The sequence below is a fragment of the Embiotoca jacksoni genome, unplaced genomic scaffold (genome assembly GCF_022577435.1).
Source record: "Embiotoca jacksoni isolate LCO1_2020_lvr unplaced genomic scaffold, fEmbJac1.0.p SCAF_3, whole genome shotgun sequence".
Classification (NCBI taxonomy): Eukaryota; Metazoa; Chordata; class Actinopteri; family Embiotocidae; genus Embiotoca; species Embiotoca jacksoni.
In genome coordinates, this window is record NW_027185381.1 from 2828832 (window position 1) to 2854301 (window position 25470).

Below are 25470 nucleotides of genomic sequence, written 5' to 3' on the forward strand. Positions count from 1 at the left end.
TACGGTATGTTACGATACGTTACGATATGTTACGATACGTTACGATATGTTACGGTACGTTACGATATGTTACGGTACGTTACGATACGTTACGGTACGTTACGATATGTTACGGTACGTTACGGTACATTACGGTATGTTACGATATGTTACAATACGTTATGATATGTTACGGTACGTTACGATATGTTACGATACGTTACAATATGTTACGATACGTTATGATATGTTACGATACGTTACGATATGTTACGGTACGTTACGATATGTTACAATATGTTACGATACATTACGGTACGTTACGATACGTTACGATATGCTACGGTACGTTACGATACATTACGATATGTTACAATACGTTACGATACATTACGGTATGTTACGATACGTTGCGATGCGATACGATACAATACTTTGCATTTTTGGACAAAACATAACATTATTCCTAAAAAACCTGTGTTTGTGTGCCATAATTAACGATGTTTAAATAAAAAGGTCTTCACATAAAAATAGACGATACATTCCCAACACGTAAGACAAACGTGCACAAATGAGACGACACTCAGCTTAAAGAACTAGCGGTGTCTACAAGCTTTAAAACGTACTCGAGCACAGCCAGTCTATGAAGCATCCAGCACAGTGCACAATCTAAAAATACATCTTAGGTATTGCGCCTATTGCATAATAATATTGCACCATTAAGGACGACACTTTAGACAACTATTCCATCCTAACAGAGTCCCTTGTTCAACGTGTTTTTGATTGATACCACTGTGCATGTCGGCTGAATAAGGAGCTGCGGCCGCTGGACGCTCCGTTTATTTCAGGAAGTTGAGAAGAAAGAGACTCGTTTGAAATAATCTGTCTGGTTTCAGGTTTTGAGAATGACATGGTGACTCTGGTTCTGTCTGTCGGTCGCTGTCGGTCTCTTCGACACCTGGCGCTGGGGAGGAACTTTGCCATGAAGTCCAGGTCTAGTGAACATCACACAGACGCTTTTAATCAGCTCGTTACACTGAAGTTTAAAATTTAAACGTCACTTAAAAGGAGTCATTTGAGGTGCACAAAGTAAATATATGTACGAATGTACTTTTCATATGATGGAAATACGTGACTAAAACTGTCCAGCTGCCTGAATCCAGATGTGAGAAAGTCCCATTGTGCTTTAAAGTGCTGGTTAGACCGTCTGAAACAGACCACTGGAGTTATTATTTGTATGATTCAGAGCGGTTGGAGGGAAATCTGGGACACAGCGAGGAGGCATTTGGACCTGTCAAATGTGTTTTGTGGTCTTTTCAACCCTGGGTTTTGCCTTTCAGGGGACAAACAAGTTGCCCTTACAATGTATTTGGCAGTAGATGCCAGGGTCTCGTGCAACTTATAAGAAGAAGCAGACAAAGCTGCGATAACTACTGCAAGCTGCTCTGCATATTTATGGAGAAGAAATCATTTCATCATTTTTACAGGCAACAATATTTAATTTGGATAGAAATGAGAAGATGCTGTGATATCAGCGAAGGACTCTGGTGTTGGTCACTGAAGTATCAGTGAAACCAAATGTGCTTTTCAGCATATTAAATGAAAAATAGGCCTCAGATTGCATTTTGATGTATTTTTCAGAAGAAGTCTCATCATCATGTGTTGTTTGCTCGGTTAATATAAATGTATGTATTTAAATATAACAGACCGAGCTTTTAAAACTGTTGCATCCATGTGTGTCGTCATGTTTCCTCATTTCTGTTTCTGGTCTTCTCTCCTTCGCTCCACGCTTCATGATCTCTCTGCCTGCCAGAGCTCTCAGTGATGTTCTTCATCGTATCGCTCAGCTCATCCAGGATGAAGAGTGTGTGAGTCACACTTCCATTAATATCAGTTTCTCATTTCAGCAAAATGATGCACATTCACTGATTTATTTACACAACATGAGTGGAATCTGTCTCAGTTTTGGATATTGAGCACTGTGTGTGTGTGTGTGTGTGTGTGTGTGTGTGTGTGTGTGTGTGTGTGTGTGTGTGTGTGTGTGCGCGCGTGTGCAGCTCTTGCAGTCGCTGTCCGTGTGTGACTCCAAGCTGAAGGCAGGCATGCACATCCTGCTGAGCTCTCTGGGTGGCCAAGCTGCTCTGGCTGAACTGGACATCAGTGGAAACAACATCGGAGACACCGGAGCCAAAATGCTGGCCAAAGCCCTGATGAATAACACCAGACTGAGGTGCGCACACACACACACACACACACACACACACACACACACACACACACACACACACAACACACACACACACACACATATACACACACACAACAATCTAGCCAAAGAGTTGGACACACAATAATTAGAGGCAGATTGATCCATTTTGATCTTGTTTTATGACACTGGTGTCACTCTTTGAGGTGTGATCGCTGCATGTGAAGCTCAACTGACCTCCGTTTCTCTTTCAAGGACATTGACATGGGACAGAAACAATGTGACTGCCAGGGGTTTGCAGGATGTGGCAGATGCTTTGGAGAGGTCATAAACACACACACACACATACACACACTAAAGTCCTGTTCTGCTATTTGACTTCCAGATATTGTAGGACTTTGCTGCTGAAGTCTTTATTTATTATTCATTATTATTATATAATTATTTGTTTTATTTTTTCAACGACAGGCTGCTGACTTGCTCATACTGGCAACAAGCTGATATTTTGCATGTAGCCTGTTAGCATGCTAACAATTTTTAAACAGAGATAAAGCCGAGGAGTTTAGGGGTATTTGATCATCAACCAAAGTCAGACGATTATTATGGTTGTTACAATTCATCCTGAGTGGAACATGAATGTGTGCATTCAGCTGTTTGGAGCTATTAATGGATGGAAAATCAGAGAATCAACAAAGTCCAGGATCCATGGGAGACACGAATGTTTCTGCAGAACTATAATATAAAATATATAGTGTTTTGTTCTGCTCAGTTGTTTGGATGTACGTTGTGACGGGAGGCTTCTTCTTTGTGCTGCAGGAACTTCACTCTGCAGCAGGTGTCTCTTCCCCTGGCTGACATCACTCACAGTTACCGCAGCAACCCTGACAGGACGAGAGAGGCCCTGCACAAGGTGTGTGTGTGTGTGTGTGTGTGTGTGTGTGTGTGTGTGTGTGTGTGTGTGAACTGCTGTATATAGAAAGCCTTCCTCATTTGTCTCGTCTCGTTTCCAGCGTGCCGTCTTTCTGTGTGACTCAAGTTTCTACAGGTTAACGGTTTAGGTGTTTTTATGGTTGAATATTTTGTGATTTCATATCAGGACATCACAAAGGAAGTTAGTGTGTTGTACCTCTCTGCTGTCAGCATGCTGTCATCATGGTGGATGTAAAGTATCAGCTGAGGTTCAGTGAACGTCACAGTTCGATTTAGGCTGTCCACAATCAGTGACCGTGTGTGTGTGTGTGTGTGTGTGTGTGTGTGTGTGTGCAGATTCAGCAGTGTTTAGACAGAAACAACCGGAGACAGTCTGACAGCAGTGAACTTCAGCAGGTGTTTAGAAGTCGCCGGCCCGAACAGGTAAGAAGTTCAGCAGATTCAACAGAGATGTAGCACACAGTGTGTAGCTGAAAGGTCAGTGAACAACAACAGTAGAAGATCTACCGTTAACATCCCATAATGACTGTTCATCACTATCACAAAAAGATAAAGTGAAAATGTTTTGTGGTTGTGACTCACAGCTGAAAAAGTTTTGCTCAAATCTGGAATGTTTTTACTAGTTTTTTTTCTTCGTCTCTCTCCGTGTCTTCGTCTCTCTCCATGTCTTCGGTTCTCTGTGTCGGTCTGTGTCTTCGTCTCTCTCCATGTCTTCGTCTCTCTCCATGTCTTCGGTTCTCTGTGTCGGTCTGTGTCTTCGTCTCTCTCCATGTCTTCGGTTCTCTGTGTCTTCATCTCTCTCCATGTCTTCGTCTCTCCCTATGTCTTCGTCTCTCCATGTCTTCGGCTCTTTCCATGTCTTCGGTTCTCTGTGTCGGTCTGTGTCTTTGTCTCTCTCCGTGTCTTCATCTCTCTCCGTGTCAATCTGTGTCTTCGGCTCTCTGTGTCCGTCCTCCTTCCAGCTGCTCGCGGGGATGTGTCGGCAGCTGGAGGACAGCCTCCAACGTCTGAGACGGTGTAACGTGCAGGAAGTGCAGGCGGACGTCCTGATGGCACACGAGGTGCTGCAGAATAGCAGGGAGGCGTACAAGGTACTGAAGACCTGGCAACCATCATCACCATCATTATCATCATCATCATCACTACAGCGTGTGCAGTCATTACATGTGTACATGCAGTCAGTACGCATGTCATTAATTCTACATGTAAAATCTGACGGGAGCTGATGCCACAGCTCGGCCATGAAATCTGCCTTTACAAAGATATTCTATTCAATTCAATTTTATTTATAAAGCGCCAAATCAAAACAGGTTATTTCATGGCACTTAACACATTAAAGTCCTTATAGCAGAACTTTACAACATTATACAGAGAAACACAACAACATAAGCTAGGGGGGGGGGAACTCTACTTTAAGGGAGAAAAACCTCCAACAGAGAGAAGAAAAACTCCCTTTAACAGGAAGAAACCTCCGACAGAACCAGGCTCAGAAGTGGGCGGAACATCTGCCTCGACCGGTTGGGGTGAGAGGAGAGCAGAGAGAGAAAAGAACAGCATAGAGATACAAGACGTGAACCGTTGGTGGGTCGACAATCACAGAGCAGAGACGTGCAGCTCCATGACGGGACATCTGGAAAAGAAAGAACAGAAACTATGCGAGCGAGAGAACTGAATGGAGACAACAGATTATAAGAAGAAACTCTGGGAGAGAGAAAGCATGAAGTTAATGAGATGTGATGGTGAGATATGAGTTGTAGAGAGTGAAAGAGTGAGAGGAAAGAAGCTCCCCCAGCAGCCTCGGCTTATAACAGCAGAACTGCAGGATGGTTCAGGGTCACCTGAGCATCTCTTACTAGAAGCTTTATCAAAAAGGAAAGTTTTAAGTCTAATCTAGGGGTTCCTAATAAAGTGACCAGGCAGTATAAGTGAAGCTTGCCACCTCATTTTTCTTGTGCAGCTGCTTCCCTCTCTGTATGAGGCAGGCAGGACGTGCGCCCCCGATGGAGACGTGATGAACAACATCCTCACTGACGCTGCTGCTGCTCTGAAGGATGAGTTCACCAGAAACATTCAGGTACACGTTCAGAAACTCAGCCTCATCTCACGGGCCACATTAGAGCCCTGCTGACAACAAGCACACACCCAACTCAGTAACTCTTACATCTCTGTTCACAGGAGAGGTGATAGTACAGCGTGGGCCTGATTTACTAACATCTCAAATAAAGGGGACTAAATTGCGTGTTTATTCCAAAGGTTTTTAACATTTATTTTACGGGTGATTTCCGAAGAGTGTTCGCGTCATCGATATCTGGTGCAAATCGCGCTCTATTTCGTTTGCGTGTTTTAAAGTGATTCCAGCCATGAAAAACAGAACGACCGCAAAAAGAAAAGGAAATTTGATCCCTTTGAAATTAAGAAATATAAATATAATGAGAAGAGAACTGTACGTGGGAGATTATCAGCAAGAAAGTCAATGCAGTGGGAAAAACCAAAGAGATCAATAGCAGATGGCACGACATTAACTATCAAGTAGAAACGCTCCAATATTACATCATGCATTTAGGTGTGTTAAAATGCTCGTTTGGAAGAAGCAATCCTCGCTGCACGTCGTTAGTAGATCAGCCGGGACATTTTCTTGCGGGTGGTGTGAAGTTTGCATGTGATGTTACACCTTCAGAAAATCAGACTCATTTTGTTGGTCTTCCGACAGTTACAGAGGATTACATCCATTTCTCTCTCCACATGCAGTATCGAGGGCATTTCTGTTCCTCCTCTCGTTCCCCAGTCAGTGAACAGACACGCTGCACATAGCAACAGATGAAGTGAGCGTGCAGCAGGTTCACCGGGGGCCTCATTTATCAGAGCGTGCACAGAACTCACTTTACATCTACACGCATCACCTGCTGCTGCACACAATACAGTCTGTGCTCATTAAACAAGCTGCACACACCTGGATGCAATGGGAGTCATTTACATTTGGCCAATATAATTGCTTGCAGACAATAAATTGAATGAGGAATTTGCCTTATCTGTGTCGTCCAGAGATTAACAAATAGTGGAAGTTAAGAGAAGGATGTCAGTTTCTTTAATATGACTGACAACAGTGCTTAAATTTCTGAGCCTGCAAGTCAGTTCCAGTGATTACATCTGATTCTGTCTGTTGACGTGCAACATGTGCAAAAAAACAAAAGGCTTTTAGGTTCGGAGCAAAAAACTCTTCCCAATAAAATCATACTAATCCACACAAATTTAATTTAGTCTATCTAATGTTTTTCTGTGTAATAATCTCATTTCCCAGATATACTTTAATACCCTCCTTATGCCCAGAGGGAAAAGGGTTTTGCAAAATGTAGATCATTTAAGTATTGTAGTTAAAGGAAACATGCTACTGCCCCTGGTAGTGGACATCAGGTCTTGGTTGATTAAAGATATTTTATTATTTTTCATGTGTATTTCTGTTCAAATGTCTTTCCATTTAATGAAAATAAGAACACTAAAACATAATTTTTCAAAATAACCTCTCATAGAGGACACTTGTCTTCGTGCTCAGTCTCCTCTGGACTTTCCCCTTTGAGTAAAATCCTCTCCGCTTCCTGAAGTATGGAAATTGGTTCAAAATGACAGTTAGCAAGTCCTGCTGTCCACTACAGAGGACCCTGAATAAAAGTTGGATTTTGAAAGGGTTAGAATTCCTGTACACTTCTGAAATCTTACTAAATTGAAGTTAAGACTCTCAGATTCAAGAAACAATTTGATTATTAGCAACAGAAACATAATATTCTCCAAAAAAAATGGACCAATTACCTAAAATGTAGAAGTTAAGATGCCCGTCATTTTGAAAAGAAAGTCCATGCGCCCTGTTAGCCAAACCCCTCCAACTATTGCATCAGTAAAGCCCTGGATGTCCCCTGTACAGCACAGCAGGAACGGAGCGGATTGCATTAATATTGTTGAAGTCTCAGATTCACGTCCCCCACAAGAGGACAGAAGTGAATCGGACGGTCTGAGGAGGACATCCTCGGGACAGTCCAGAGTGACTCTGAGATGAAGCTCCAGCCCGGTCCTGAGGGGGGACTCGTTCTTGTTTGGTTCCCCGTCTCGACCCCGTCTGTGTGTTGCAGGAGTCGGCTCAGGGCCTGATGAGATGCGCGGAGGCAGCGTGCCCGCGGGCGGTCCGGCGGTCCAGCGTGTGCGACGGTCTGTCGGAGTGCGTGTCCAAGAGAAGCCGACAGACACGCGTGTTCCTGAGCAGGACTCTGGTGGAGAAGACGGGGAACCTCATCAGCTGCAGACTGCGGTAATAACAGAAGACCGAAGACCTCTTTCACACCGTTTCATCACCACAGATCATCGACTGTATGACTCGTACCAGTAGATTTACTGATTTATCCTTATTTACTGCACATTCAGTTTTCATCAGAGATCACTGACTGATGAAATAAATGAAGTGATTCCTGAGCTTCTGGCTCACTGTGAATCTAAAACATTTCAAAGTGACATTTATTTGTCCGACTCGAAGGCTGCAAATGTGTTTTACTGCATTTTATTTACATCGAAGGAGCAAGAAACATGTTCAGGACCGAAGCAGCATGATGAGCTCCGACACAATAGCTGATACCACATCAGGAAGTGGAAACAGTTTTTACTGTAGAAAACTGCACATTACACTGCAACGCACGTGGATCTTTGTTATAATAGATACAGAAATTAGAATCAAATAGAAAAGGAGACATTTTCAGGCCTGCAGATATTTGTGGACCAACAAACTGAGTCGCTGCTCTCTGAATATATTACCGACCAGTCTGCTGTCTGACACGACATCACGATGTGACAGAATTACAACGGTAACACCAGCTGTGTTAAAGGCGACCAGATGGATATTGATGATTCAACGTTAATGTGTTGTCTTCGCTCTTCGAACCGCTGCAGTCGAACTGTGTTTCCGTTGTTTCTTTGCTGCAGCGAAGTGAGACGAGCGCTGAGCGTCACTCTGGCCGAGAGCATCGTGGAAGGTGCTGCAGGACCTGACGACGGCGCAGGACAAAGTGGTAAACAGCTGCTTGTGTGGTGATCACACATTTCATATTTATTACTCAGGATATTGTATGGCAAAATATTCATTTAATGACACGTGAACTGTTGCCGGACACCAGTGGGACCTGCAGTGATCAGAAACACCTCCACACCAAATATGTTGTTTTCTGTCTTATTTCAAATCAGATGGAAACATTAACATCCATGTATGTTTGTTTGTTTGTTTTTTTAGATCCCCATTAGCCTTTGCATTGCAGCAGCTACTATTCCTGAGGTTTTCATAATTGACATATAGTGACAATACAAAGACAGACTTTATTCAACTCATACAAAACACAAACATGACACATTGTTTTACTAACTAAATAAAAATGATTCACAGTTTTAAAGGACACAAACACAAAAGGAAAATACAAAGAAATGCTCTGATTGAATCTACCGTGATCAACAAGACAAAATGTAATTTCTGTCCTCAAAAATGAAGAAATACAACTTCCAATAAATCCATCATGTCTTTCTTCATGTTCCTCTTCATAAGACCACAATATCTTCCTGAAATGTTGTTGTATTATTACATGATTATAATTACGCAGCAATTACATATTATTGGAGAACTTTGTCACACATTTTATTCCATACACTGTCGGTCAACAACACATCGTATTCATTATTGGAGATGTATTTTTTTTATTTGCTGTTTAGGACTGCCTAATAAAAGAAACCTCGTGCGGCCCTCAGAGAATCACCATCCCGGAGCTGCGACTGGTCAACAGCGACTTCCCAACAGATGACGTGAGGACACACGCACACACACACACACACACACACACACACACACACACACACACACACACACACACACACACTCAGTCCCTCCATTCAATCTGCTCTCATTCATTTCTGTGTTGAAACTGACTCTTCCTAACTCCTCCCTCTCCATCACAGTACAGTCCGGCAGTTTGGAGAAACAATTTGTTCTCCATGAGCCTGAGGCCCGCCGCTTCAATTAAAAGTAAGAGAAACCCCCGATGACGGTGTTGTCCGATGATGTCGGATGTCGCCTCCGTTCTCTAAACGACTGCAGTTGAAAATAGCATGTTTGTGGTATTGTTTATGTATTTTTATCATTTAAGCAACGATATAAATATATAATGATCATATATAGTTTTGCTGTAGATTAAACAACCCAAGCAAGTAGTTATTAAAATGAGCACAACCATCTATAGCAGTAAAATGCATACACATACACAATAATGCAGCTCTTCGGTAGTTTTTTCATTCGGCTTATGTGAAATTAAAAGTGAAAGCACTTGGGTGCTGCTCCGACGTGTTTTGATGGTTAAGGAAGTTTCTTAAAAAGAAAAAGTCGCTGTGGAAACACTCGACTTTGTCTGTCCCGCTGCTCTGCGGTCCCGGCAGGGTAGGGGGAGTCAAAGTGGACTGCTTATTCAGGCATTTTCCAGTCACCTTTTTTCTGAAAATCTATAAATACGGTACGTGTCGCGTCTCCAAATCGCATTGAACGCACTGGGACCTCGGGTCCCCAGGACACACCTACGGAGTTTGAAGCAGGTGGGACGGACGGTTGAGGAGATACGCCGAGGACAAACAGACAGATATTCCTCGAATTATAGTTCAATTCAATCTGCATGTGCAGGGTAAAAGACATTAAGTACATGAAATAGCAAACTGCAACAATAAAAACAACCACTTACTAAAAATCTATTAAAAATAAAACGGTATGTAGTGTTTTAAAAGGACTAAAATTAGATGGTTGACAAATGTTCTTTACTGTACTCCACATGTTAGCAAACAGCTGTGTAGACATTAACTATCATTTATAATCACCTGAAGATCTGAAGACAGAAATTAATTTCAACATATCTGCTAAATAACAAAATAACATCATAAGTATAGTACCATAAACCCAGTACCGTCCACAGTGATCATAATTGAATGTATTAATGTAATGATGGTATTACAACTGCATGTTTTAAATCTGTTGTGGTGCTGCAGCAGTCTGAATCTGAACCTCCTCCTCATGTCGGTTCATCTCCGAGCTGAACCGTTCTGTGGCAGACGTGCGGCTCCGTTTGGCTAATTGGAGCATAGCCTGTTTACTCTCACACCAGTGACTTCCACCATGGGGGAGAAGATGGAGGAGGGGAGGGGAGCAAACATGGGGGGCTGGGGGAGGATAGAGGGAGGGATTTGAGGCACTTTGGTTCACAACACCCTACCCCCACCCCCACTCCTTTTGTTTGATGGGACGGGAGCTTTAAAAGGGGTGATAACAACAAAACCAGATCGCACGCTGTGTTGTGTTTGACATATATAGGTCACAAAAACAATGAGGTCAATATTTTATGAAATATTGTGACCAACACATTTGGATGTTGTTATTTGGGGGTTTTCTTAAATGTATTCATCAATTTGCATTACAAACGGCCCTCAAATATTGACACTGAAGCCGAGATAGAGGAACATTTAGCCGGACTTTATTCCGCCTTGTCCTGTGCGACTCAGATGATAACTCGGTACAGTACGACTGCCGCATCCATCTGCTGCTCTGCTTCCTCTCTCTACGCTGAACTGATTATTCCTTCCTCTCGACTCCTTCTCGTCCATTCTCCCTCCGCCTCCCTACATATGCGTATATACAGTACGCTCACTGCGTGGGCTGGATGGCCGCTCCATCCTTCCCTTCCCCTCTCATCATCTCTCTTTGTGCCTCGTGCTCTCGTCGGTCATATTGCTCCTCTTGCAGGTCTCCTGGATGCAGACTGGGAGCAGCAGACCAGGGACCGGAGAGCGGAGAGAGAGAGGGGAGGAGGTGCCGAAGAGGACGACGTAGGAGGAAGGTGTGGCCTCCCCCGGTTGCCGGCAGCAACCCCACTGTCACTCACGACCTTAAGCCCCTCCCCTTCTCCGTGCACTTCCCCGTCCCCCTCCCCTCCAGGACAAAGGGGGAGGAGGTGGAGGGAGGGGGAGGTGGTGGCAGTGGATGCTGCAGAGGCGATATCAGGAGCGAGAGGAGCATCGTTCTTTCCTCCTCCCAGTCTCCCCCTCCTTTGCTCCGTCTCCGCTCGAGCTCCAGAGGAGGAGGCAGCCGGCCGCGGAGGCTTACACCGACCAGAGGCTCCCTTCCCCGGCTGCGGCCCCAGCCCAGGCCCCCTCCGCGGCTCCAGACCCCCCGCTTCTCCCATGGAGCCTCTACCCACCCAGGGACAGACTCTAAGGCACTACACTGCCTCCCGACCGCGGCCGCGACGCACTCACACACAGCCCCCCTCCTCCAGGCCTCAGGTAAGAACACACACACACACACACACACACAGCAATGACAATCCACACAAACACACACAAATGTTTTATGAGTGAGCATGCAGAAATTATAGAGCACTTGTATCCACACACACACACACACACATACATATACATTAATGATAATGCAGAATCAACATATTTGCATTGGCACACAGTGCAGTACATGTGTAAAACACATCCACAGGAAGAGGTAGACAGCAGGAAAGATGAGAAACAGGAGGGAAGGAGAGATGGATGAAGGATGGAGGGAAGGGTAGAGGAAGTAGGAAGCTAACTGCACGACTACAGAGGGATGTCCAACGGATGGAAAACAGAGAAAAACAAAACAGCAGCACAGGAAAAAGGTTAATGCAGCAAAATATCTATCTATCTATCTCTATCCCTATCTACCTATATCTATCTATCTATCTAATTATCTATCTCTATCTATTTATCTATATCTATCTCTATCTATCTACCTATTTATCTATATCTATATCTATCTCTATCTATCTATCTATCTATCTATCTATCTATCTATCTATCTATCTATCTATCTATCTATCTATCTATCTATCTATTTATCTATATCTATCTATATCTATCTCTATCTATCTATGTATTTATCTATCTCTGTGTCTCCGTTACTCTCTTGCTTATTATTTCTGTGCTGCTGTAGTAATAACGGTAGCCATCTTTATCTTTGCATTCTCTTGCTCTATGTTGTCGTGCTCTCTCTCTCTCTCTCTCTCTCTCTCTCTCTCTCTCTGTGTGTGTGTGTGTGTGTGTGTGTGTGTGTGTGTGTGTGTGTGTGTGTGTGTGTGTGTGTGTGTGCTCATGTTTTGGGAGTGGTGTTCCCTGGGATGTTCCCAATGGTGACTTCTCCATCTCTTCCCAATGATGAAGCCCCCCCCCCCCCCCCCCCCCCCTCCTCCAATCCTCTCCTGGGAATTCTTTCACTCAGTCAATTATTCATGTTTCACATTAATGGGGGTCTCTCTCTCTCTCTCTCTCTCTCTCTCTCTCCGTGTTGTCACTGTGTAAATGAAACAGGATTTTATCTTCTACAGTGGCCTCGTGTGTGATTTTTTTTTTTTTAAGATACACATCTGTAGGTTGGTGTTGTTGTTGTTCAGTGCCTTCGGTTCTATAAGAGGTTCCTACAGTAGATGGTGAACAGTCTGTGCTCGGTGGGGAGATTTGATTGTGTTTAATAACTAATGTTGTGAGAACCACTGGTGTGTCCAGCGTGGACATTATGAGACTTTGGTTACTATAAAACTGACTTACGGGACTGGAGCGTGATGGACACTTTTCTGACAGTATGAAAGTGTCTTTTGGGCTACAGGGGAGAGGGACCATCCGGCTTGTTAATAGCGCACAGTTCAAAAGCCAGCTGCCGTCATGGCATGAGTGTGCATTAGTGCACATGGGCTGGGTGGCTTGCACATCTGGAAAGGCCCCATTAATGCTGAACGAGATATATATCGGTTTTGGAGCAATAATGTGTCCATCCAGACGCAGATTTCAGCAAACCACATTCTGCCCGTATTCCAACAGCACGGCTCCATAGTAGAAGAGTCCGGCTGCTAAACTGGCCAACCTGCAGTCCAGACCTGTCTCCATTTGAAAATATTTGGCGCATCATGAAAAGAAACTGTTGAGCAGCTGAAATCTTGTCAGGCAGGAGTGGGACAACATTTCACTTTCAAAACTCCAGCAACGCGTCTCCTCAGTTCCCCAGACATTTACAGAGTGTTGTTAAAAGAAGAAGTGATGCAAAACAGTCCCTGTCCCGACAAACGGGGTTGTAGACTGAGACGAGTAAAGGATGTCTGTAGTTACATTAACACATCTGCTCATTGATTTCAATGGAAAGTGAGCGCCAGTGATTTAGCAGTTAACCTGCTTTAGCCTGTGAGGGTTAACAGGAGCCATTAGCATGTTGGTGGACTAGCTTTAGCTCGAAGATGAGAGCAATAGGCTGTTTAAAAAGTGTAATTAAAGGGGAAATTCACCACTTTTTATGTGGATGTCAGTGAGGAAGTTGTCAATTGAAGCAATGACTTTCTCAGTGCTGCTGTCTAAACAAACGCCGAGTTTTCCTACGAGCGGCTGCCAGTGCCTACATGTACCAGGATGCATTGCGTGCGATGCTTTTGTCGCTTAACCCCTACAATCCTTCGGTTCCCTTTGTAACATCCATTCTACAAAAAAAACGATAAGCCGCTGGACGATGTTGTTATCAGAGAGTAGAAGACAGGACAGAAGGTGGTTATTGATCAGGAAGCCGCCTGATCAGATACTCTAACGAAACACAAAAAAACACAACGTGTTGAGAAAACTGCTTGTCCAGCGTCGTCGTACATCGACAGTCATCACTGTTGACATCAGAGGGCAGTTTGATCAAAGGCACCGGCAGCTTTCTGTTTGTGCTCAGCAGCTCGGTTGCTGGAAGGTCCTCGCCGCTCATATCGTCTTACACGGCGAAGCTAATCGTCTACGCTGGTTCAAATATATACGTGTGAATATCCGAATCAGCCTGAACTCTGTAAAATAGATCTGACCGGCACGTCCGGGAACTTTGGCTTTCAGAAACGTCCCCGCCCCCTTTTTGGGGAAAAACATACGACCCTCTCCGTAGACTTCACTGTAAAATAGCGCTACAAAACCAATCTGTTGTAAACCACCAGATCAAAATGACTTTAAAAATGACGCGTCGGCACTATTTGCCTGCCAGAGAACACGCTGGATAGATGAAAGAGTTTGATTGGATCCCTCCTTGGTCACCTCAGTCTTCCCTTCTATCAGGATCTTTTTTAGGACATGACAGGGAAAAAAATGTGAGATAAGAGTTTATTTCATCATTGTTGGTGCAACTAACTACGAAGCAACTCTTCGGCACAGCGTTGTTATTTAAACCGGTTAGTTTCAAGCAGAAGTTTGGAGAAGAGTCTCAACTTCCTCCGATTCTCCGCAGCTGTCAACGCAACGCCATCGATCAGACCGGCATTTCCTCTTCCAGGGACTGAGGATCGAATTACACTTTGTTTTACTATGAAGCATCTTCTCCGGCAGGTAGAGTGAAAATTAAATACCGAGACGCCGCGTCGTCTTCAAAGTAATTCTGACCCAGTGGTTCACAAAGGACTGATGACGAGTCCGTCTAGTCAGCGGTGCTGCCGGTCTCCGTGGAGACGACACCGATACTGTCAGTTACAGTTAACCACGGAGGTTTTTACTTCATGTCTCTCACCGGGTCTTTAACCACAACCACGAGCTCCATGCAAACTTAACCAAATCTTTCTACTTGCCGAACAGTTTTTTCATTGTAATCCTCTTTGTTGACTTTTAAATGAGATGAAAAAACGGAAGCAACACAATATGAATATGAATTCCTCTGGAGCATGAAGGAACCAAAGCATGAATACAGTACACGGACAAAAGGAGACAAAGAGTTACAGGATGTGGAAAGAAAAATACACGGAAATGATTTTTGTCTTTGTTTCTCTTGGTGTCCAGAATCAAGTCTGATTTGAATCAATTGTTTAACTGTGTTTTAATTTAAGATACTTGAGGTAATATTTAAAATACTTGAGGTAAATGTTGTACTTGTGTCTTCTCTTATCTAAAAAATAATCTGCAGCTACTTTCTTGTCAACTTTGAAATGTTTTTTCCAAACAGTAGTAAATAAGAGAGGAAAGATTGGTGCAATATTTGTTAGATTATTCTAGCTGTGTGTGGGGGGGGGACGCTGCCTCGGCATAGCATGCACATAAATATGTGTTTGCACATGGTTTTGTTTTGCCATAAAGCGCTGTGTGTAATAGACACGCCTGAAGACATTGGCGTTATGACAATAACATGTTTTGCTTGTTGTGTTGTATGTGCACATATTTGCCATGATACCGTGTGTGTGTGTGTGTGTATGTGTGTGTGTGTGTGTGTGTATGTGTGTGTGTGTGTGTGTGTATGTGTGTGTGTGTGTGTGTGTGTGTGTTTGTTTGTGTTTGTTTGTGTTTGTGTGTTTCTTGGTCATGTTTTCTGACTGCAAAATGATCGGTCTGGATGAATCCACTCTGGGATGAAATATTATTTTTAAAATCCTGCATCCATGCATCAGTATATTCTGTCTTCTCTTTCTACAGGTAGTCTGTCAAACATCTAGAACTGCCTCCCTGATTATTTACATATATACTTTGTACAGTGGGACTAAAGTACCATCTCCATTATTTGCCCTCCCTCTCCTCTCTGGCTCTGACTGGTATATTTGAATTCCCTCATTTTAAGCTTGTTCTGTTGTTTTTCCGTGAGCTGGCTCGGAGACGCTGCCTCAGCTCTTTCTCTATACTTTTATGTAAACAGCTCAGCTAAACATGTTATTGCCAAGTCAGAAGTCTAAATCATCCTTGAGTTGTCTTTATGCTCCATGCAGACCGCTCGGATGATGAAATGCCCCAAATGGAGCCCGTTTCATTCACGCGGCAAAACACAGAGCTGCTCCGCCCAAAGAAGAAGAAGCTGCTCCGAATGTTTGGTTTAGTTATTCTGATCTACCGGACGCACAGAGCTCTGATTATTTAAGGAAAAATGCAAAGAAAGAAAATGCAACTCAGCCCAATGAACAGATGCCGTTGGCCCGGAGGTCTAACGGAGTGTTTTTGTGGGCTGATGCCACCGCAGAACCTTTTGTGCTGCTAAAAGCAACCCTTTTACAAAGGTTCCCAATAGCAGCACGCTCAAATGGTTCAACATAAAACATGTATGAAGAACACGGTTCCACTGTGACACAATTTCAAAACCTTTTTAGGAAACACAGTGAGGTCTTGTGAACAAAAAAAACAAAAAAACGAGACTGAAGGAAATAATCCGAGTATATCCAGTAATGGCGGCGTTATTTGGGTCGGTCCTCGGGCCATGTGGGCCGACAGTGGTGGTCCATGTCTGCTCCCTCAACCATGACATTTTTCCCGTCATGGAGACAAATTGTGTGAATGCAACAACTGCCTTTATTTTTACTGTGATGGACTGGAGATACAAAAAAAAAAGGAATTTCTTCCATTTTTAATATACTAAATGAGCAGCAAGTCATTTATTAATCCATACATCCACACCAGCAGTCATTACAGAGCGATCAAGTCCTTTTAACAGAAACCGATGATGGTTTTGAGGCAGGCGAGGTAACAGATGGGCTCGAACACTCGGCACCACCGGAAGACCTGGCGAGGGAGGCAAAAGAGCAGGAGGGAGGTCCTGTGATCACAACCTGGGAAACGCAGCAAGGGCATCTACTGGACAGATGTGGTACAACCAGGAAAACAATACCAATTTTTATATGTCATTAATATCAACTTGGTATTCCAGCACCTGGTCCTGCTTTATTCGGAGCAAGTAGATCATGAAAAATAAGGTGTATACTTCTTTTTTTTTCTATTTTAAGAAACACTAACTCTTTCTGCTGCAGAGGTAAATCTCTCCGTCCACCGGCTGTGGTGGGCCCAGCCGGGCCCGCGGTGTGCTGCTGCTGCTGGCCCGGCTCGTCTGTCTGTACACACACGGGAAGATCCGTGTTTGCTCCGCTGCTGTTCACTCAGCACACCTGCTGAGTGAGCAACGATGAGCTCACATTTGTTGTTGTACAGTAAGAGCTGTAAAAACCTGTGACAGGATTTCAAAGGTCAAGGGACCGAGATTAGATGAAAGCCGGGTTTACGCTGCCCTCTATAAGTGTGTGAACTGTAGACAGTGTGTGTGTGTGTGTGTGTGTGTGTGTGTGTGTGTGTGTGTGTGTGTGTGTGTGTGTGTGTGTGTGTGTGTGTGTGTGTGTGTCGTTTGAGATTAAAACTCAACAAAAGGAAAGATTTGCTGCACTTTTGTTTCACACTGTTTATTAAATATTTGTCATTTTTAACAAAGAACCCCACAGAAAGAAAAATATCAAGTCTGTCGAGGCCACGTTTTACTACATGGAAAGCTTGAAATACCCCAACCACATGTTGCTATTTTTAATTTACATAAGTGAAATCAAAGTGCGCTCTTGTTGCACAGGTGCACACTTCCTGTCACAGGGTCAGTACCCCGGCATGTTGTGTGCACACATTTATTAAATGTGGGAAAGAATTGCATCTCGTGCACATTTCTAGCACTCAATGTAGGAGAAAAAAAATCATGTTGAGCCCTCCGTTTTTTGTATGTGCAAAAATAAATGAACCACAGTGTGTGTGTGTGTGTGTGTGTGTGTGTGTGTGTGTGTGTGTGTGTGTGTGTGTGTGTGTGTGTGTGAGGGAGAGTGATAAAGTAGCATGCTGGCATGCAGCACATAGAGACAGGTGGCTGTAAGGGAGGTGGCAAAGAATGAAAGAGAGGCACATTATTCTCATTGGATGATTAGGAAGAATGGAAAGAGCTGGAAGATTCTTCATTTTCAGACAAACGTCCCTCGGTGATGGCTTTGGAGCGTTCGTACATTATTCCAAGTATTCATTTTGGCATCGGATTTTGATTTATTTGATAGCTTGACATCATTGCCGGCTCGGTAACCCCTATACAACGCAGGGGCACCCCTTCGTGCGTACAGTTACCATGGTTACAGGAGTTCTGTTTCTACCCGACTGTAAAGGCTTAAACGCACGGTGTCATCTTACAACACAACACACTCACTTTCTTCAGGAAATCAAGTTGTCATTACAAACTGCTGTTTGAACAGAGCCACTGATAAAGAACAACAAAACAGCCTTTTCATCGACTCAGCTGGTTTAGTTTCAATCAAACACAGCAGCTTAGTTCATTTAATTCATGATTGGAAAGTAAACTATTCACACTCAAAGCTGCCGATGCAGTTTATTTATTAACACCACGACACCAGTGACGTTTGGAGCACACTGCTCTTCATCAGTGTTGTTAATAAATGAATCGCATCGTGTGAATAATTTACTTCTACTCACTCTTCAACATCCTTCCAGCACCTGATTTCACCTTTGTTCACTTTGACATTTAATTAATGCCGTGGTTATGCGTCTCTAAGACGGAGGCTGAAGACTCGTTTATTTCACATGACTGTAATTTATTGGCAATGTTGGTTTTCAGTCACTTTGACCTGCAATAATAACAAATATCTCTGCACAGGAATTTGCAAACAGAATTCTTAACAGTATCTCTGATAAATGATTACAACCCGTTTTATTCACTGATGTTTGCCGTCTGAGGCCGTGATGTGATTGTTCATCTGTTTTACTCGTTCTAATACTGCAGCATCAGTTAAGGTAATAATTATAAAGCCATCCTACTATGTGCAGTAACATGTAGACAGAACGGTGAAAAATCACGTTTACTACATGTAATGGTTTGCAGAAGGCTTTGTATTACCCAGAATGCAACTCCAGGAGGTTTCTGCAGACTTTGCTTGACCCAGTTAGAATTCTGCTTACCCGTGACAACTGTCCTGAACTGGAGACACTTGTTGTTCAGCCCGCAGCAGCCTGAACCGGTCTGATCCAAAACCCAACACTGCTTTTTATCTACAGTTGAACTTGATGAAGAAAAATGCTGATTAGCTGAAATGTGTGGTGTGATGAGTCATGTTGGAGTAAAGTATGAAAGCACACTGCGTTCTAGAGTTCATTTTTTATCATCGTTTTATTGTTTTTACATTAATATGGATATAGGGGGTATTAAATTGACTGAGGCAATCTCTGACTTTTTAAAAGGATAGAAAACTTACAATCATGTAATAAAAAGTTGGGAAGTTGTGTAAAATGTAAATAAAAACACAATGCAATGATTTTCAAATCCTGTAAACACATTTAATTAGAAATTCAATCAAAAACAACATATCAAATGTTAAACTGAGAAATTCCATTATTTTATAAAAACAAATTGCTCATTTTGAATTTGATGGCAGCAACATGTTTAAAAAAAAAATTGGGACAGGGGAAAAAAAGACCTGATGGAACATAATTAGGTTACCTGGCAACAGGTCAGTAACATTATCAGGTATAAAAATAGCATCCCAGAAAGGCAGAGTCTCTCAGCAGTGAAAAAGCAAATACAAATATGTAGTGAAAGTCACTGCATGGGCTCAGAAACATTTTCGGAAAACCATTCGTCTTTTTCAGGGAAGGTCTTGCATTTTTTCATCAAGTTGCATTCTGCACATATTACAACAGTCCGGGTGCCAAACCGGCCTCCTGCAGTCCAGACCCGTCACCCATTGAAAACATTTGGCGCATTATTGAAATGGAAACTTACCACAAAGGAGACCCTGAACTGTTGAGCAGCTGAAGTCCGTTACCAGGCAAGAATGGGACAACATTCCACTTTCAAAACTCCAGGAACTGATCTCCTTAAAGGGAAATGACACCGGTTTATTTCATGTTACGCCCAAAACAACCCCTCTGAACCGTGCTTTGTACTTTGTGCTCAGATTATCTGCCTTTAAATGATCTTAAATGGATCCTGACATGGCCTGCTTACATTGTGCTTTTTAATTGGTTTATAATGATCCCGTAGTCTACCTGTCACCAGGGTTCACTGTACTTATTCAGCTGTTAAGTAAGCACTTCTCTCTGACTGTTGACATTACAAACCTTCCTTTCCTGGTGAATGTTCTCTGTGTGGTGTGTTTCATGTTTAATGGTTTCGGTGATCTTAAAGTCGGTTCTCAGATTAGAAGGAAGGAATAGAGTCCGTTGTGGCAGTCCAGTGGGGAGGAGATGAAAACACACTTTTTCATGGTTGCTATGAGATGAAGACTGCTGATTATTAATTGGATATCTGTAAACTAAAACAAACTAAATGGACCAGATTCACATTACTCCTCAAAAATAAAGTCAGACTCAAAAACAGCCTGATTTATTTGGTTTTAACCGTTTATCTTGGTGACCCTTCAAGCAATGTATTTTCCCCTTTAAGAGTTCTTTGTGAGTGATATTATTTCCTGATATTGTGTTGTTATCAGTCATTTCCAGAGAGGGGAATGTTTACTTGAGTGTCATTTTTTACTTGCAATATGTATGTTTAATTGTTCCTCTTTAGTTGGTGAATTTAACTAATATTCTTGTAAAAGTGCAGCTGAGTACCAAAAAGCACTGGATGATGACTGATGGATTCTACCTGGGTCTGATGTCGGGATCAGACCCAGGTGGGTGTGATGACACAGATTCTAGAGAACCTCCCTGATTGGCTGCAGACAGGAAGTGAAAAGGTTTAAAAGGTCTCGTGCTGTGTTCCAGATGTTGTTCTTGTGTTCCAGATGTTGCACTTGTGTTCCAGATGTTGTACTTGTGTACTAACTCTCTACTCTGAGTGCATCAGTGTGTTCACGCTGTCAGTACAGGAACATCAGAACACTACAAGTACCAGGATGAATCACTCAGAACGCAAAAAAAAAGAAAAGAAGCGAGAAACACTTTCCACCATAAACAGTCGCCATCTTGGCTACGTAGAGGAAGGGGGCGGAGCCACCAACGTAAAGGATTTTCAAATTAAAAGCTCTGATGAAGCTGCAGCTGTTCCTGAACACTAAAGTGTTTCTTTTCCACTGCTGCTGCTGGACAGAAGAATCAGTGTGTTTATTGAGTGTTAAACAGAGGACACAAAAACACGTTGATTTCTGGGTAAAATAATAAAAGCTCCAGATATTTTGGAGGGTGATGTGTTCACATGATGAAGTTATTTCTGGTCAGTGCAGAAAGTGGATGAGTGAATCCTCTTGTTTGCTTTGTTTTTTGTTTGTTTTTAGTTATTCTAAATAAATAGAATTTGTTTTCTGTAAAAATCACTACCTCCATGCTGGTCAATTCTTCCCACTCAAATTACAACTATAGTCATCTGCAACACCCCACTTCATCTGTCACTCACATTTTGAGAGAATACTGCATGTTTTTATTGTTATTGTTGTTGTGTTTATTACAGGAGCCCGTGTCAAAGTTCGAGAATGAGGCCAGTGATGCAATGGGCCGAGTGGATGAAGGAGTAGAGGAGTTCTTCACCAAGAAAATCATCCCTGACTATGCACTGTGAGTCAAACTAACACACACACACACACACACACAAACATTTTCACCCAAAGTCAACTTAAGGCGGCAGTATACTGGGAAAGAAATATTAGATTTATACTGAGACGCAGCAGGAAGCAGGGACTTTTTGTTAGTTTCAACTACCTCCCTGTTTCATTTTGATTCTTCTGGAAATGCGAGTAGAGAAACTGAGTTCCTCCGATCGTTCTAAGTTCCTGTGGTGGAAACAAAACACTAAAACTTCTGCTACCTACAAATTTTATTAAAATATAAATCTGAGCAAGCTGTGTGTGGTGTACTTAGACATGTATACATGCATATGGTGGCCATAAAAACTCTGGGATGTAGAGGAACATCTATTTCAACAAAATACTGTAAGTACATCTGGAACCAGTTGAAAAAGTGGAGTTAGATATGTAAACATATTGGCTAATAACCGGATCATGATTCAGAAAGTCTTCATTTTTAATAACATCCTCTGTCTGTTAATTTACATACATTTACACACAAACATGGCCTAAACATCTCAGATAAAACCGTGTGATGTTGACTAATATCCAAACAGCAGATTGTTATAATTTCACCATCAGTGAAGATTTTGTCTCACCGTGTTTCGACCTGAATCCAACATACTGCGTCTTAAACGTCACGTCTGATGACGGTCAGTCCTGAAACCTCCTCGAAGGACTGACTGCTCGTGGGTAGAAGGAAGAACTGTCAGATCAAAGAAAGAAGGAGGGAAATCCTCAGTGACATCCAAGCTGACAGATGTGGAAATTGACTGTGGCAGAAGAAGAACTGAAGGAAATATTTTTCCTTCTTTACGAATCAAACTCCCGGCTCACGAGAGACTTTGTTTCCTCCCGAAACCACCACTCAACAAACAGGACGTTGAAATTGGACGAGTCTGAAAAACATTTTGCTCAAAAGTTTTGATGTTTTCCTTCCAACATTTTTTGGCTCCTACATTTGGAGACAACTTCGAGTTTGGCTGAAGGAGCGTCATGAACGCACCAGGTTTGATTTCATTTCTGGTATACTGCCACTTGTATAGCCGCATCAGCGACATGAGCCGTCTACAACAAAGAACACGTTAACCTGCCTCACATACGACCGGAGTCTGAACTCAGTGACAAACATTTCCACCAACGTCCTTGATGATAAGTTACTGTTTGTCCCTCAGTCAGTGCTGAGGAGAGCAGCTCATTCAGGCACATTTTTACTGTATATAATAGATATATATAATAGATATATATAAAATATGTGCACAGTGAGCTTCTGTTGTCAGAAGCCTATTTTTTTCTCGGCTGATAACTGCCTGAATAAGAGTGTATTGTTGTGTAGTTAAACGTGTGTGACTCCCACCGTGTTGTCGGTGAGGCTGCATGGTGAATGTTGTCGTAGTGTTGAACCGACCCCGTGTCCCTCCGCTGTAACACCACATGAACACACTCCCTGTCTGGACTCTGTTCTGACCCGCCTCAGTTCGCTGAGCACAAAATAATTAAGATGCTTGTATTTTACAAACTGAACATATCACGACTCAGTCTGTGTGAGAATTTATTTAGAAGTGCTTTTATTTTGCCCACCTCGACACGGCTGATGTGTCCGTCCACGCGGTGTCATCATTTCACCCAACGGTGACAAACTAACCTCAGCCTTACCAGCTTGTTCCGCAGCTTCCAACTGAATCCCGTGGTCTTCATCGGTGGATGAAACGAGATCAAGCATCAAGTGTGAGGTGGTCACGTGACTGTTCAGAGATGATGTCAGCTCCTCATTTTAGCCGACACAAACTGTCGCAGTCGATATCAGCTGTCGCTAATTCATCTTAATTCAGTGAGTGAGTTGATTGTCGGGTTTGATGTGCTGCCTGCGGAGCCTGTCGGTGCTCAGCCCAATAAAAAAAAGCTTTAAAAGAAGCATCTGTCGATCCAACACCTCCAGTCTTTCTCTGGCACACAGTGTCGTTATAAAAAAACATGCTGATGAAACTGAAGTATCTCCCGTCGCTGCTGCCGCAAACAGAATCCAGACACGGCGACACACACCCCTCCTTCCCCCCTTTTCAAAGCAAACATGCCTCCCGTCTGCAGCACGAGGTCACATCTCTCAGGGTCAGCAGGTCCACCTCACCTGCTTTGCCTGACCTGATTCACAAAGAGAATACACATGTAGGATGTTTGTGGAGCCGCGACTGTCAGACACACATTTTAGTGTCCATCTTACATTTATATGTAGAGCCGGCCGGATGTCCACAGACCGGCACACCAGTTCGTCCTCCAACCAGTGCAGTGGTTCAAATAAAGCATCAGTTTTTTCAGAGCCAGAAGCTATGAAGACTTTTACATACAGTCTGTGGTCACTACATAACAGATAAATACCAAAACCAGTTGGTAATCTTGCCTGTAGTCCGTCCTCCTGCTCTGAGCAGGCTGACGGACTGATGACATCACCACGCCTCCGGTGGAGCGCGTGATGGCCGAGAGATGTTTTTGCTCTGAGTGCTGTCTGCATGTGTGTCTTTGAGCTGAGCATGTGTCTTGGGTTCCTGTACCAGTAGTTTTAGTACTGAGTGTCTCTTCTTGTCTGTTGCTCTTTCTGCTGTCTCCCTGCTGCAGAAAAGGCCGGTGGGAGGAGTCAAACCCTGCCCAAGCCACTCCCTCAGAGTCGAGCTCCACCCCCACAGCCTCAACCCCTTTTTCCTCCTCGTCTGACATTGTCACCTCCTCCATCACCTCCACTGTCACCCCTCCTTCTATTGCATCACCCGACACATCCCTCACATCTACTGATGCCCCTCCCCTCTCTACATCCGACACCCCCCCCACCTCCTCTTCTGTCACCACCACCACACTTCCCACCAAAAATATCAAGAAAAAGTTTGGTGACTTCTTCGCCTTCAAGAGGGCTCGAGCCAGCCGAGCCACCAAGGCCGGCGGGGGAGAGGGAGGAGGAGAGGGGGTGAAGGTCAAAAGGACCTCCATCGCAGACCTCATCCGACCCCTCCGTGAGGCCAAAGAAAGGGAGAGGGACAAAGAGAGAGAGAAGGAGAGAGGGGGCAGGTCAGTGGAGGATGTTAACGTTTCTAATGATGCCGCCACCACAGAAGGAACCGTCGCCGCCAGCCGCCACCTTGTATGCGACGTGAGGGGAAAGATGGCGCCTGCCAAGACATTAACCACGACGACGCCCCCCAGTGAGACAGCTCCCTCTTATCCCACCGCCACCACAGTCCCCGACCTCGCCACCGCCGCGCTCTCCCACCTGAAAGAAGAGGCGGGGCCTGTCTCGCCCGGTCGCACCCCCAGTCCCGTGGTCACCTCCCCTCTGACGGAGCAGGAGGTGCAGCTGGGAGGGACTCCGTACGGAGAGAGGAGACTGAAGGTGACCAAGAGGTCACTGAGGGAGGGAAAGAGCCAGAGTCTCATCCTGCTGACGGGATTAGAGCCTGAAGACAAGGATAACACCCCCAGTAAGGTCAGTCTGACACACAGGAATGAAACACCAACAGATAATCAGCTCAGACGGGGAATTCTTCTTCTGCCCGAGATCCTAATTTCCCTGTTTTATTCCTATGTTTTTCTCTCCCGGTTCTCTAACCTGCTCCTCTTTTATTCTCTCGTCGATGCTTTGTTTGTTTTTAATGCGCACCATAAACACGTCCTCCATATTTACCCGTCGTCACGGTAAATCCAACATAACGTGCACACGCACACCGTCAGTGCACATGATGCAAGACTCTCACTCTGCTGCTCTCAACTCCCTTTAATAACACATACTGTTGTTACTGACTACGTAGCTGATTTTTCAATCAACGTTAACATACCGTCAATAAGATTCAAATCTTCCTGCACATGAGCATTTAATGTGAAACATCTGCATGCGGGCTGTCCAACACAGACTTAAAGGAGATTGAGGAGTGTTATTCTGACTGATTGGAGCTCCTCTCAGGCTGCAGTCCATCTCCGGCTCCCCACTTCCACTAGAAAATACAT

General features: G+C 43.7%; 1 protein-coding gene across 1 annotated transcript in view; it reads left to right on the plus strand.

Moving 5' to 3' along the window:
* The window catches only part of carmil2 (capping protein regulator and myosin 1 linker 2), a 49398-nt gene that overhangs the window by 13682 nt on the left and 10246 nt on the right, over window positions 1–25470 (plus strand). The window contains 16 exon segments of the mRNA XM_069161892.1: window positions 876–972; window positions 1793–1847; window positions 2037–2209; window positions 2441–2509; window positions 3002–3095; window positions 3452–3538; window positions 4078–4206; window positions 5073–5189; window positions 7237–7412; window positions 8078–8125; window positions 8127–8163; window positions 8852–8941; window positions 9095–9161; window positions 10917–11455; window positions 21369–21472; window positions 24094–24952. Coding sequence (XP_069017993.1) covers window positions 876–972; window positions 1793–1847; window positions 2037–2209; window positions 2441–2509; window positions 3002–3095; window positions 3452–3538; window positions 4078–4206; window positions 5073–5189; window positions 7237–7412; window positions 8078–8125; window positions 8127–8163; window positions 8852–8941; window positions 9095–9161; window positions 10917–11455; window positions 21369–21472; window positions 24094–24952 — 2741 coding nt within the window.